This window comes from Lampetra fluviatilis, chromosome 13, assembly GCF_964198595.1.
Source record: "Lampetra fluviatilis chromosome 13, kcLamFluv1.1, whole genome shotgun sequence".
NCBI classification, from domain to species: domain Eukaryota; kingdom Metazoa; phylum Chordata; class Hyperoartia; order Petromyzontiformes; family Petromyzontidae; genus Lampetra; species Lampetra fluviatilis.
Window position 1 is genome coordinate 10166049 of NC_136287.1, and position 15314 is coordinate 10181362.

The window sequence follows — 15314 nt, forward strand, 5'->3', positions numbered from 1 at the left end:
GTTTCCTGTACCACTAACATTTTCCAGAATTGTTCAATAACCATCTGTACACGAAAGGCTGTTATGAATTTACGACAAAAAAATAATTTGCCAACAAATAAGGAAAACAATGCAGATTAGATCATCATAATTAGATAATAAAAAGCTCATGTGTGTTTTTAAAAATCGAGTTGATTAAAACATATTCCTAGGGCCTAGTAAACTCTGGTGCTCGATGTCATCACTTAACACGCCTAACTCTTGATTACTAACAATACATACTATGCGAAAATTGTATTTTTATCAGGATGTGTGAATACTTTTTTCCAACTTGAGCTCAAACACGTTGTGTTGTTATTGGAGGGTCTAAACATCACTATCTATTACAATTACTCTGAACATTTGGCAGAAGTCAAGTTATTTAGTGCCAATTTTACGAGAACTCGAGTGTTATTGTTGTCACTGGCAGCACGTGCTGTCTTGTACCAGTAAAACATACTGGGTCCAGCCTGTTTGATGGAATGCATGCTCGTGGGAATACAAATTTACTTGGAAAACAAGAACTCGTCATATCCTTTCAGAATGAGAATACTATTGAAGCGAAAATGCAATCTTGTACAGATTCAACAATGATTAAAGACATTCTAGATTTGAAGCTTTCGTGACTGCAAGGATTCATACTCTTAGGTTTTTTCGGTAAAGTCACGTAGGAAAAAAATAAAAATTAATAAAAATCACGACGTTTCGGAGGCAACACAAGCTTCCGTCTTCAGGTGGAACCGTCACAGCACGATTGCTGTATCAAGTAAAGTATCTTTACTGATTAAAAACGTATCTTTACTTGAGTTGAAACGCACCCCCTAGTGACGAAACATTAATGTTCCGTTCTATTATCCAAAGATGATAATCTTCATAGTTCTCTTTAACTCTGCAAAGTGGCCGCAAAACGCCGCGGAAATTGCGTCTCGTTCAACAAAATACTTTCAATGGAATTCTCTCCGTTTTGTCATTTTCAAGGGCATTAAAATGCATTGAAAACGTCACTGAAGATGTTGTTCATGTGATCACCCAATAGTATATCATTCTGTATTTTGAGAAATATGACGTCACATCAAAATGCGCAACTTTAAATAAATATAGACAACACGTTCTACTTAATTAAATAGACTTTTTAATAAATATTTTCTCCTACAACATCAGAATGCAGCGCCACATTAAATACGTATTACAATGACAATAGTTTAAAGCGATTTGAAGCATGTTTTTTGTGTGGGGGGGGGGGGCAGAGCTTTGTGACGTCATATTTGAGGTGGGGTCTGACTTTTTGTGACGCCGTCTGACGATTGAGGGGGGGGGGTCAAAAATCGTCCAAAAATCGCGTGACGTCATTTATGGACGGCCCCTTACTTTGAAGAGCTTTCGGATCGTGGTGTCTGTGTGTGGGGGGGGTAGTTGTGGGGAGCGGTAGTGTAGTGGTTAGCGCTCTGCACTACGAACCCGGCGATCCGAGTTCGACTCCCGCTCACGGCCAACATCAGTGACGATTATCTGAACCGGTACTGGGCCTCCCCTAGGTCGACTCAGCCTCAAATCATTGCCTGGTGCGTAAAACATCGCCACTGGGGAGACAAAGGCGGCCGGCCGTGGTGCTGGCCAACCACCCCCTCGTGAGCCGTTCCGGCCTTAATAGGTGCTCGCTAACAGCACTTGCCCCAACAGTCTGTTAAGGCTATACGGGGGATCTTTGTCTTTGGGGGGTTGTAGTATTGTTATTACATAATGTTGTGGATTTGCTCTCCAACACTCCGGTGTTGCTGTATTAGTGACAAATTGGCACGTTCTGTTTACGTGACAACCTTTAACTAATTGGCGGTGGCGGGTTTAACGACACATTCGCATTTACGCGACCTTCTAAACCTACATTACGGATGAAAATGCGTCTTAAAACTAAAGAAGTTTTGTTGTGACGTCATCTCGCGGCCGTGACTCATCCGTCGGGGTGTGGACCCCTCCTCGTGGGACTTCGTCGATTTTGTGCGGAGGAACACGGAAACGGAACCTCGTTTGGCGTGACGCGGTCGAGTCCGCCAAGTCCGCGGTGGTGGGGGGGGGGAGTTGACGGCGCGCGGAGGGAGTTGCGTTCCCGTGGTGGGTGAAACGACCCAGGGTCATGCGCGATGACATCACTCAAAAACGTGGCGACGTCACTCGACGGCGATTGCGCGAGTCGGGGCTGGAAGTGGGCGTGGTTTGTGGGCCAGGGGACCAGGCTGAACGGCTGTGATTGGTTGTAAGGGTGTTTAAGAGGCGTGACCATAGTAGAAGTAGGGGGGGGTGTAATGGGGGCTGGTTGGGGCGCTAATGGGGGCGGGTTGACGATGAGTGTCTGTGGGCTTGTGGGGGGCAGGGGCTGTTGAGTTGTAGGCGGGGTTTGTGGGCGGGGCTTGTCGGTTTGTGGGCGGGGCTGTTCAGTTGTTGGGGCTGTTGGGTTGTCGGCGGGGGCTTTTGGGTTGTTGGCGGGGCTTCCGTGTTTGTAGGCGGGGCTTTCGTGTTTGTGGGCGGGGGCTTTTGGGTTTGTAGGCGGGGCTTCCGTGTTTGTAGGCGGGGCTTCCGTGTTTGTGGGCGGGGCTTTTGGGTTTGTAGGAGGAGCTTTTGGGGTTGTGGGCGGGGCTTTTGGGGTTGTGGGCGGGGTTTGCCGTTTTGTGGGCGGTAGCAGTGGGGTGGGGGGCTGTTGGGTTGTGGGCGGGACTTTTAAGTTTGTAGGCGGGGCTTCCGTGTTTGTGGGCGGGGCTTTTGAGGTTGTGGGCGGGGCTTTAGGAGTTGTGGGCAGGGGCTGTTGAGTTTGTGGGCGGTAGCAGTGGGGTGGGGGGGGCTGTTGGGTTTGTGGGCGGGGGGGGTGTTGGTTTTCGGGGGGCCGGAAACACGAGCGAGGGAGAGTGCGAGAAGAGGGGGAGGAGAGTGCGCGCGCTGAGCGGTCTCGCGTGCGGGGGGTTGGGCGGGGTCAGCTCGGGTTCGGGTCAGCTCGGGTCAGGTCAAGGCGGGGTCGGGTCAGGTCAAGGCGGGGTCGGGCGAGCAGCCCGGCATGGAGAAGCGGCGGAGCGACTGCCCGGCTCTGCCTCCCGGCTGGAAACGAGAAGAGGTTATCCGGAAGTCGGGGCTGTCGGCCGGCAAGACCGACGTGTACTACTACAGGTGAGAAGACGGTGGTGAGTGGAGAGGCGGAGTGAAGGGTTGGAGAGTGGGGTTCGCGTGAGTGAGGGTCAGAGTAAGTGTGCGTGCTGCGTGTGAGCAAATGTGTGTGAGTGTGGGGAGCGGTGGTGCAGCGGTTAAGCGAACCCGGCAAACGGGCAACACCACTAATGATTATCTAAAGTGCTTCTGGGCCACCCCTAGGTTGACTCGGCCTCAAATGAGTACCTGGTGTGGTGTGTAAACATCGCCACTAGCGAGACGAAGGTGGCCTGGCGTGGTGCTGACCACCCACCCTCTCGTGTGCCCGTTACCGGCCTTCATGAGTGCTCGCAAACAACAATTGCTCCAACAGTATGTTCGGGCTATTTGTATAATGTCAGACACCGAGGTTCAGAATGAAAGTGAGTGAGGGTCAGAGGGAGTTTGTCTCAGACTGTGTGTGTGTGAATGGCAACCTTAATGTTAGTCTATGACTCCTATCGGTGTAAGTTTCAGAGGCAGCGCATGTGTCCGTGTGAATGTGTAGAGTGAGTGTGTCACTGCGTTTTCCTCCGCGTTTCAGTATGTGACACTTTGAGTGTGTTTAGTGTGTGTCAATGTCAAGAGCGGAGTGAGTCTGTGTGTTAGTCTCTGGGAGTGTATCTTGAGTGCTACTGCAAGTGCCAAAGTATGTATGTGTGCTATTGTGAGTGTGTATGTGAAAATGTGTCGGTGTGTATGAGTGTGAGGGATCGTGTGCGATGTGTGAGAGAATATTTAAAGTGTGTGGTCTCGGTTTCTGAGTGTATTTGGGAGTGTTTGTTGATCACAGTTGCGTGTGTTCTGTTGAGTGTGAGAATTGATGTGTGGTAAAGTGTGAGTGTGGTGTTCCCGTGTGCCAGAGTGTGAGGGGAGTCTGTATGAGAGTATGGATTAGTGTCAGTGGGTCAATCGGAGTGTGTTTTGTCAGTGTGTGTGTTAAAGTGCTAACGTGTGTAGCTGTGTGTGACAGCTTATGATGAGAGTATGTTCGTGTGTGGATTTGAGTGAGTGGCAGTGGCTCTGTGGAGTGTTAACAGTTTCAGTGTGAGTCCTAGTCGGGGTTGATAATATTGTTTCGTGATCGTTATCGATATTCACGTGCAAAAACCGATACAAACAAGTTTGGTTTTATCATTTTGCTGCACATGACAAAATATCCCACAATACAGAGGGATGCAAAGTCCTCCCTGGATAGAATATCAGCAACACAGGTCACGTGCAACAAATTTGCTAAATAATTGGAGATATCTGTCTAAGGGACACAACTGTAAACACAGCACAATATACTCTGGGCAGATATTGTAGACGAATCGGGTTCATGATCAATTGGATTTGTGGACGAGGGCGGCTTTGAGGGCTTTTGGAAGACTGAACTTGGTTAAGGAGCAGCACCATAAGAGTGCGCATGAATAATAAAGTGTTTTAATCGATATCTACTAACTGGTGTTACATGTATGGAAGCACATGCAGTGTTTGAACGAAGAAAATTGAACAAACTGAAAAAAAACGCAAAGAAGCATTTCAGTAACATTGAAACCGCTCAAAGAGGATCACGTGGATTAGAGAACACGCACAGATTAACGATTATCCTACTTATTCATGATTGTGCGTGGGGGTGATGATGGCCGGTGGTCGAGCATGAATGACAGTGGCAGCCAAGGGGAGGATAAGGCGTGAGAGAGGAGCTGTTACGCTCGGATGGAGCAATGAAATCTTTGCGTGTGCAAGTTCCAGGTGGATTGTTACATCGCAAGAGCATGGGAATTGACGATGGCTGCGGGAGGTCTTCGTCCAGCACTGGATTTATCTTGGCTAATCACGATGATCATAATGCCCGCATGTGTTCAAGCAGACCACAAGATATGATGAGCGCACAGCGGGTTGAACGTTCGTATGTGCCAATCGATGCATTCGTTGCGAACATTCCACTGGATTCGATTATTGATTACCATGATTTTGGAGTCGATAATGGAGCCCAAATATTATTTTAGGATTTTTTATAATGTCTTAACAACGCTAGTCCGAGAGTGGTAGTGGGTGTGAATATGCATGTCAGTGTGCGAGTCAAAATTTTAGTTTGAAAGTGTGTCAGTGGCCAGTCATCATTATATGTTAACCCTTAACACATGGGTCTGTCCCGTCACCTGCCAGAGATATTTAACGTGGCCTCAAAGTGCACCTAGCCTGGCACAAGCGCTGTGGTTATGTGACCATCAGTGCGATTAGCAGCTGTAGTGGTTGTGCCAGTGATCAACGGTTTATTAGGCGATGTGGGTGATGTTTTTTCAGTGTGAGATTCAATGATGATGAGAGTTTGAGAAACGCTCTTTTTTAGCATATCGGTATGTGTGCGCATCCGTGAGTCCATTCTGTCTTAAGTCTGCATATCAGTAAGACAGAATGTTTATGTATATAAGAGTACATGAGTGTGAGAGGCTGCCTTTTGTAGTGAATTATTTAGTGGGGGGTGAATGTGTGAGTCTTTTGTCAGTGAGTATATGTGATAATCAAATAGTCTTGAGAGGCTACGTTGAGTTTGTGGAGTTAATACCGTATGTAAAGTAGTGCAAGTGTGGATGTGAGATTATGTTTTAGCGAGTCCATTCGTATGTGTGAATTGGTGAGGATTGGATGAGTGTGTTTTTTTATGGATGACAGTGTGTATATAAAAAAATTGTGTGGTGAGTTAGAATGTGAGTGTAAGTTGGTGTGTGAATGGCCCTGTGTTTTGTAAGTGTACGAGAGTTGGTGGTGGTGTTGTTGTTATTGCATTTCTCAGACTTCGCCATGGTCCTGGTGACCCAGGCTTGATTCCTGCCAATAATCGCCAGTTGCAACTTGTGTCACAAGCGAGCCTTGGCTTCCCGGATATTGACTCACCATAAAACTCGTGCTCAATATTACTGCGCAGGAGACGGATTTGGCCGGGCATTCAACTGGCCACCTCACCACTTTTCGTGTCGTGGCAGACTTAATAGCTGCTCACTACTAATGTTTGTTCTGACAGTATCTAATGTGATTGAGTGGGAATGTTAATCGTGGTGTGTTAATTGCACATCCATAAACTGACACTTGAGTTTCTTTATACGAAAAAGAAATAGGCCAAGGAAGAATCCCATTTTATTAAGTTCTTTAATAAGGGGGGAAATGTCAGATCAAGCGCTTGATATATTACGTATTAGCAGTGTTGGTAGCAACCAATCACTGTGTACCAAGTTTCCAGAAATAGTGCCCACCTATCGTAAACGTCACAAAGTGTGGTACGCTAGAGGCACACAAAGTGCCAGCACAGGGAAGGAAGTAGCTTCTTTAAAAGTGTGCACAGTGTGACCGGTGATGGCAACGGTGGCTGTGGATACAGTGTAAATGCAGTGGCATAACAGCATGGATAGACACTTTTTTGTGCCAGTTTCTGCCCCCTTATATTCACCCACAGTCTTTGTCAATCTTTGTTCATGCCACCATTTCAGAATTTCAATATTTCAAAAGCCTTTTTATTTGTATCTTTCTTGACATTTTTTTGCCCAAAGAGTGTTTGCATAATATCAGAAATTAGAGACACAGTTCTTAAAGAAAAAATGCCAGTTTTGGCACCAGCATTAATGACGCATGTACATGATGAGTGGGCGCTGTTTTCCTTCCGGTCCGTGTTTTCTTTTTTGTTGTACGGCTTGTCTGGCTTTTATTCTTTTGTCGTCACGATTTAGTGTCACAAGTGACGCTGCTCTTGTTGCTATTAAGTGGGTTTTTTGTTTTTTGTTGTTGTCAAACTTTGTCATCCAGGAGCTCCCTTTTCACGTTCACGTCAAGTCTCTCAGCAATTCTTTGTCAGGGTCCATGGAAGGACATTTTAAGTGTCAGCGGGCAAGGAGGTGGTGGGAGAAGTGCTTCTCTTGGCCTCTTCATTCCAACTTCACAGCATAAATAACCTACTCCCCCCACCCAACATGCCCCCACCTCCCACCCACTGCACCCCACCACACACTCCACTCACCACATGGCATATTGAAGTAGAGGTCTCGCTAGGCCTTTGTACAACTATATTGTTATACCCTTTGTGCATCTCCAGAGTTATCACATAGCTTGTGAGGTTTCACAAAGGGTTCATAGTGTTTCTTGGGATCACGTATATGTTCGTTAAAAAGGAGGAAAATCCTGTGTGGATATGGATTTCTTTCCCACGTCCCTGTATTCTATTGTCCTTAGAGGTATTCAATTGGCGATGATCATGTTATGTTCCAAGTTGCACGACGAGATGATGTCACATGTAAAGACGTCATCACGTGGGACGGTTAGGCGTGTGTGCATGACTTGTGATGTTGCACGTATTGACATAATTGCGTGATGTCACGCACATTTATTTAGCGTGTGCGTTTTTAGACCGGAATTCATAGAGTTGGAGGTCGTAGAATTTGCCCTGCCGGTTGGTTCCTTAGCTTCCTCGGCCCGAGTACAGTACTGACGAGGAGCACAATGTAAACGCTGAATTAATTGCCTGTCCTTCCCCTACTCACATTTGATCATCGTACTCTGCTGGCTAAAGCGATGGTGCCATTAAGTGTGATCGATCGGTGGCTATCACAATGACGTCACTGACAAATAACCTACAAAAACACATTTAATTTTACCAGGTAAGGCCCACTTAGTTGTATATCTTTTTTTTCAGAAGCGACTGGCCAAAAACGATAGCCCAACGAAGTGGGTTATCGTGTGGAAATGTATAGCAGCCAAATGCTCTAAGCGCATGTTGTGAAATGTGGAGGGACCTGGAGAAAAATCCACACGACCACGGGGAGAACATGCAAACTCCAAATATACAGACCTCATGGCTGGGATAGAACTCACGACCTCTTGTATACCAGGCGAGGTAGTTAACATGTAGCTGGCAAGGTGAATACTAGCACAGTTTTTTTCCCCTAAGTTTTGAACAACCCTTTGATCGATTAGGCCAGTTTTCCATTGGGTAAGTGCCTAACAGCAACAACATGTAATTTCTGATATGTTGACTCATCCTCATGAGAGTTATCATGGCTCCTCCGTTCCAGACAGAGGGACAGCGTTAATGCAATAGCGCTTTCAACAGAAGTTTGAAAGCGTGCAAAATATTAAAACTTTTCACAAATATTTTCACATCTGGTTAGTGCACTGTTTATGAGCAGCAATAGGACGTTGCTCTGCTTTTAATCACAGTTGCCACAAAAATGTAGCATTTTCATCCAGAAGGATGAGATGGACCATACAATACAAACTTGGCCTGATTGAAATAGTGAACACATGAGATGATGCAGCAAAACATCCCTCATTTGCTTGTGCGGAATCACACACCTTGATTCCATAATTTCGACCGCGGTTGCTCACCGTCTCAGTATCTCGATAACAAAGCTGACCTTTTATATACTCCAGTTCAGCGTGCTCATCTAATGCCCGGTAAGAGTCACTTTGTGGGCTGAGCTATTCTTTTTATACGGCATTACCTTGCGTGCTTCTTTCAACTCTTTGGCTCCTTTGTTGAATATGAAGATTATTTAGTGATTAAAAAAACAAATGCTTAAAACATTGGAATGTAACGGCGAATGCACTGAATTGTGGGGAAAAATACGAAACTTCTGTCGTAAAAAAAGAGACAGAGGCAATTACAGTGTTCGTTAGATGAGAGTGCAATGACCCATTTCACAACGTAGAACCGCTTTTGCAAGCCCTTTACTGCTGCATAGGGGGGCACTTTTGTCCATTTCACACCTATTGCCTATTTTGGCTTTTTGTGGTTTTAAATTGCCCTTTATAATTTCATTTATTTCCAATTAAATGTGTGTATTTTGAGGACATTTATTGGCTTGGCTTCTTCACGCAATGCAATTTTGCTTTGCTTCTCAGCCACTTTACAAGAAGCGCCTGATTGTTTAGGGCACTTACTAGTTGGAAGTTAATTGGACCGTTACAATGGAAGAGGATGACTCATGTTTGTTTAAACAGTTGGATCTTTAACTCACGAAAAGGATGTTTAAGTCCACTTAATGTTCTGATGAATGACTAACTGTGCCCTGAGCATGAGTGAATAAGGTTAAGCAAGCCACGTTCATAAGGAGTGATTGTGCCCCTTACAGCACATTTTAAAGATTTAACACGTAGGTTTTCGCGACCAATATTATTCATAATATAGGTGTTTGGGTCAGATCGCGTTATTTATAAATGTGTCGTAACCCTCCACCACCTGACACGGCCAAACAGTAAAAAATGTGTTACGTTTTTCAAAGGACAAAATAATATTGTCAGTAGAGTATCAGACTGGGTCTTGTCGCTTACAAAGCCGCATACGGTTGCTTATTATGGACAGTCTCTTGTGTCAATAATCAAGTTTAAAATGTTTTCAAATAACATTTGGTTGTAAGCAAAGGGAATGAGGGGCACTCACATCAATGCAGTACGTAGAAAAAGACTATACGGTTTTAAATAGAGTGCAGATAATATTTGCAAAAGGTTTGTTGTACTGCTAATTATAATTTGATCAACTCCAGCCAGCACTGTAAAAAAAATCATCTTGGCATTGATAATATTGCATGAGAACATGGTGTTCCTTTACACAACAGGATGTTTATTAAAGCCTGTTTGGAGCATTCAATGGCACAATGGATGGATGGTTTGATTTAGTTTAATATACCGCATGAATGTTTGTTTGGGGATTTTCATTTTTGTAAACATTTAAATACTTTCTTGATTTTAAGCATTCGTGACTGCAGGAATCCATACTCTTTGGTTCTTTCGGTAAAGTCACACTTTACCGAAAGAACCAAAGAGTATTGAAATACTTTCTTCAAAACTGAAGAAAGTATTTCAATGTTGGTTAATTTTTTTATTTTATAATTGTTTCTCTCCCCGTTGAGCTCATTGAGAATCGTATTCCCAGAACTCAAGCATCGTTTGCAGTAACAGGGCCTGCGATTGATCTGTGCGTGCGGACGACAATGTTCAACCGCACCCTTCATTGCCCAAATTGGACCTATTGGTGTCTAACCATTGCACTTGCTGCCGATGTGCAATGTAAAATGTATTTACAGATTTTGAATGAACCCATTCCACGTGTTCATGTTGCGAGTACATATTTGGGAAATAGGATAGTCATATGATTTTGTTAAGGGGGTATCGCTTTTGACAGTACATTATGACTGTTTATGAATTATTGCTCCTAAGTGTGTACCATTGGGTGGGGCAATGAGCATTACGTAGTTAACTATTTTTATTCGGTGATAAATTAAGCAGTGGCCTGCATGGATGTGCTATGGTGAGGCTTCTATTCCTCAGGGCCACTGTTTACCCAGGCATATGTTATGGAATACCAGGCTCCTAGCACTGGAATAACATTTGGAAAGAAATCTTGTTGTCTTATATTCACAACAGTTAGGTGATGTGTAAAAGCCAAAATATGGCTTTTTGGAAATGTTGAAATTCTGAGTTGTAGGTATTTGTTGGAATTTTATTGTACCGTTTCCGAACAATCTTGCGTGTGTGTCATGTTTACAGCGAAACGCCTCTTATCTGCCAACACCCTGTTACCGCCTTTTCCTATTATGCACACCTACGAAATATCTGCGACCTTTCTACGATCCATATATTTGCACAGTTAAGAGTAGTGGCCCAGAAGTGGTGGGGAGTAACATGGAAGTCGCAGCAAATCCATGCAGTGACCCATGCTAATCCATAGGTTTGACCTGACCTAGTAGTGGTCTCTGAGACGTGCATCATTCATTCCACTTTCCACACTCAAACACAGCAAAGAGGAGTAACCGATTAGCACGGTTGGCTACATGCGGTGCAAAAGAAGTTCAGCACGCATACATACAAATGTTGGCAAATTAATTAAATTATATACAATTGTCTGTGCTTAGTCTTGCAGTTAAGAGGGATATATAATACAGTATCAGCACAAACGAGAGGAGTTAAACTCTAACTACCACATCTTGCCTTCACCAAGACGTTCAATCTGTATTTCTCTGTACTGTGTCATTTTACATTGCAGCTTAAAAATACACCTTTGCTATTTTATCTCGAGTGTGTCATTGAAAATTAGAGCAGGTTTGCCCCTCTTTCACAACATGTTGTCGAGCGTTGTTTTGTCTGAACGTGCGAATGTGGAGTATAACTCACTCTTCACGTGGTTTTTCTTGTTATTTCTGTTCCCGTAGTCAAGTCGCAATACAGGCTATTGGACTGTCGAGTGAACATCATTTTTTTTCCATTGATGGACACATTTTCAATTATGCCTTCACGGTGACAGCTCATCGTTGGAGATTTCACACAATACTGCCAGACTGGTTTATACTGTTGTGTGCCTGTCCTTGACATCTTACTCCAGTCAGTCCTGGTGTAACATTTTATCTTGTAGCTAGATACCACAATCCTATAAGTTGCAATACTACATTGAATAATGATTCAATGTATATAGCGCCTTTCATCGAGCATCTCAAAGCGATGTACAAAACACAGCACCAAACACTCAGCGTAAAATAACTTGTGAAACTAAAATATTTCATACATTTCATGGTAAAAGCCATTTTCTGAATCAACTTAGTAGTTGAATAAATGGAAGTGTATAAATAAGTTATAAGACGTGTTTTAAAGAAAGTCAACAGACTTGAGAGATCCTGATATCCCGTGGAAGAGAGCTCCAGAGCCTGAGGCTACACGGGAAAAAGTTCGGTCACCCATCGACCGGAGAACCCTCTATGACCTGGGAACGCAGAGAAGACCTGAGTTCCCAGATCTTAGAGACCTTGACCTTCAGGAGACACGGGCGCAGCATGTTTCTGACGCAGGCAGGCGCAAGGTGGTTCAGAGCTATTGTAATACAGTAAAACCTTGGATTGCGAGCATAATTCGTTCCGGAAACGTGTTTGTAATCCAAAGCACTCGTATATCAAAGCACTCGTATATCAGTTGTGATCATGTGACGCTCGGCAGACAAAGCGTGTTCGTACTACTCGTATTGCAAGAACTCGCTCGTTTATCAAATTAATATTTATTAAAAATTTCTGCTCGTCTTGCAAAACACTCGCAGACCAAGTTACTCGCAATCCAAGGTTTTACTGTACTGCCTCCGAGTCATGCTCGAACTTTAGTCCATTTGCAAAGTTGTGTGCGTTACAAGTTGTCATTATTATTGAATTCAATGTTGATCGCAGTGTAGACAATGTTAATTTATGTTTCAGGGGTTTGTTTAGTAGGGTGTGAAGTATCGTTGATAGTGTGGGCTAATTCACAAGATCTGTCACACACTGGGAGTAGTTTAAATTTCATCTCAATGAAGAAACCACTCCTCATACAATGATGATGAATATGAGGGGAGAAAATATAACACTGAGCAAATTGAAGCTAATTTGCAGAAGCATTGGAAATGGCTGACCTCTGCCATGCACGCCGGCAGCAATACCAGGGCATACACTCATTGGCGCTACCCTTGTGAATCGAGCTGAACAACTGTCGGTGAGAAACGCATGGCTGAACTGAGATGGAAAACACTGCACACGACCAACATCCTCGGTGCACTGAGTGCACGCAACATGGCTAGTGCGGTGGTGACATTGTCGAGCGGAGCTCATTTGTTGCTTTTTGCAGAGGTCCGCAGTTCGAACCCAACAGCCACTCTGGTTAATACTGCGAGTGTATTAATAATTATGAATACGTTAAAGGACCTTTGACATAAGGTCATGATCGCCGAGGTCACGGTATAAATTTGATAAATTACTTGTAAAGTCACTTAATTGCGTAAAGCCAAATAGCAACATCGCTCCCTCACTCATCTGTGAAAACAGTGCCTTGACGATAGCCTTGCACCATAAGAACGTCGTGAATACAAATGTAGGGAATAATTAATGATTGGCATGCCCGCTCTAGCATCACACTTATTTGCTTGCTTACCACTGCAATTCAGATCTTGCAATTCAGGATGTGTTATTTAATTCCTCAGATTCTACCCTGGACAATTTCTGCGGAAATCACACTTCTTCTTTTGGTGATTCACATGTTCACATCTCTGTACATTTACATCAGTGAGCATTTGTGTGTGTATGCATACATAACTGAGTGAGCATCCAATCGTTTGGTAATCCAGGTGGTTTGTGCTGTAGTCCCAGTGGTCCTGATGGTCCTCTTGGTAGTTCTGGTGGTCTCAGTGTTCTCAGTGGTAGTGCCTGTGGTACCAGGAGTCACAATGGTAATTCTGCATTTTCCCGGTATCAGTCCTGGTTGACACAGCGTTTGGGAGTGGTCGTGCTGGTGGTAATCCATGCGGTTCCAGTGGTCCACGTGATAACCCTGGCGGTCTTGGTAAGCCGAGTCATAGTCCCGTTGGTCGCAGTTGTTGAAATAGTGGTCCCAGTGGGGCAGCAGAGCCTTGTAAAGCCGTCGCTGCTTGCATATAGCCAAGGTCTCTGGGATGCGATCCAGGCTGCGCTGACCTCATTTTGGCTGAATGCTACGCTGGAATCGGGGTGAAATTAGGCCAATTCCACACACTTGGCATTGACTATACATTTAAATGTCAATATTCGGGAATTTTGGCCGGCAGATATTTTGGTTGGTACCGAACCAACCAGTATTTACTAGAATCGTCGTTGAAGTGGTCGATGCCTCTCTAACATGTTTTTACTGGTGATACCAATTATTCCAGGTGACTCATTGATTTAAATACTAGCCAGCCAATATAAGCCTGAAATAGTTTTTAAAATATATAAAATAGGCATCGGCCATGTGTTCAAATGGCGATTCCACTAGGCCAGCTAGGCCCCACGGGACCCTGCCTTCTTGCCTGAATGCCACGCCAGATTCCTTGCAGCCTGCCCCCACCCCCATAATTCCATGAATCCAAGTGGGAATTACAAGAATCTCGCAGCTCTACTGCAATCTATATATGTATTTCAACGTTGCTCTTAAGATTATTTTACGTGCATGGTGAAAAGTACTTGTATGAGACTTATTTGTGCTGTGTGTGGGGGATGCACATCTATATCCCAGCATATTAGAGACAAATTCAGATCATGTTGGACTCCACGAGGTGCGAGTGAAGAAAATGCATCCGTAAACCCATCGGTCCAGAATTTTTGAGTGTTACGTCCCATGTTTCTTTTTAGGCGAAGCTTTTTCTTCTCACGCGCAAACACTTTATAAAATGGAATTGACCAAACATCCTTCCTTATGAAAGATACTTTCTGAAAGTGTTTTGAAACTCGGTGAGGCTTTTTTAGGTAAATGCGTTAGACAAGAGTGGTGACAGAATGGCAGCCAAATGAAAACGCATCCAAGAAGTACGACGAGACGCGGAGATGGAGTGATGATAACGGTGAATGTGCAAGAGTGAAAATGGTGATAGCAGCACTGGACCGTGAGGGGTGGCGATGGCATGGGAGTCATTCATGCAGCAGTGGCTAGACCATGGCTGATGATGATGATGGACTATGCTTAGCATTTTGTTGAAACTTGCTCAATTCCCCATGTGTTTTAATACGCAGTGTGCAGATTGACCAAGTGAATTGGCATATTGAGTGATATCACCATGCTGAATAACACCACGACATTTTTTGTGTTAATCACAGAAGTAGCAGTGTCGGTACAGGCCCCCATATTGTTAACATACGTAACACTCCTGATGCCAATTTGCAGAGCTAAGAAATGTTTAGTTTATCACTGTTTAAAAAGAAAACCGTGATAGCACTTTTATCGATCCTGAAAGGGGCACGTTTGGCTTGGCCGTGACAAGAGACGCGTAAATGTGAGCTTTTTGTTTGGTTGGCTCGAGAGCACGGTTTGCCACACGAAGCAAGGCGAAACAAAGCCTTAGCTAAGGCAATGCCTGTAGCAGGAGGTGGATAAAGCGTGCCGAGGGCTGGTGGAATGAGTGTTTGTCACATTTGTTGTCCTGGGTGTGATCATCGGGGGCGAGTAAAGCTATTGTGAGTGTAACGGACATATCTGGCACTGGCTTCGCGGGTCAACGCAGACAGTGCGTCGGAGCTAAATGGGCTGGCCGGCTTGGCAAAGGCCAAATATGGAGGCTGAACTCACACAGTGGAAAATGCTACTCCCCCTCTACAAACACTGACCGTGTTGGAGCCGCCTTGACAGAATATTAA

At 44.5% G+C, this 15314-nt stretch overlaps 1 protein-coding gene across 3 annotated transcripts in view; it reads left to right on the top strand.

Moving 5' to 3' along the window:
- Window positions 1–2931: 2931 nt before the first annotated feature.
- Window positions 2932–15314, top strand: part of MBD3 (methyl-CpG binding domain protein 3) — a 44963-nt gene continuing 32580 nt past the window's right edge. For all 3 annotated transcript variants that reach the window (XM_078862283.1, XM_078862280.1, XM_078862281.1), the window contains exon 1: window positions 2932–3171. In XM_078862283.1, coding sequence (XP_078718409.1) covers window positions 3062–3171 — 110 coding nt within the window. In that variant the 5' untranslated portion in view covers window positions 2932–3061. The remainder of the gene's footprint in view (window positions 3172–15314) is intronic.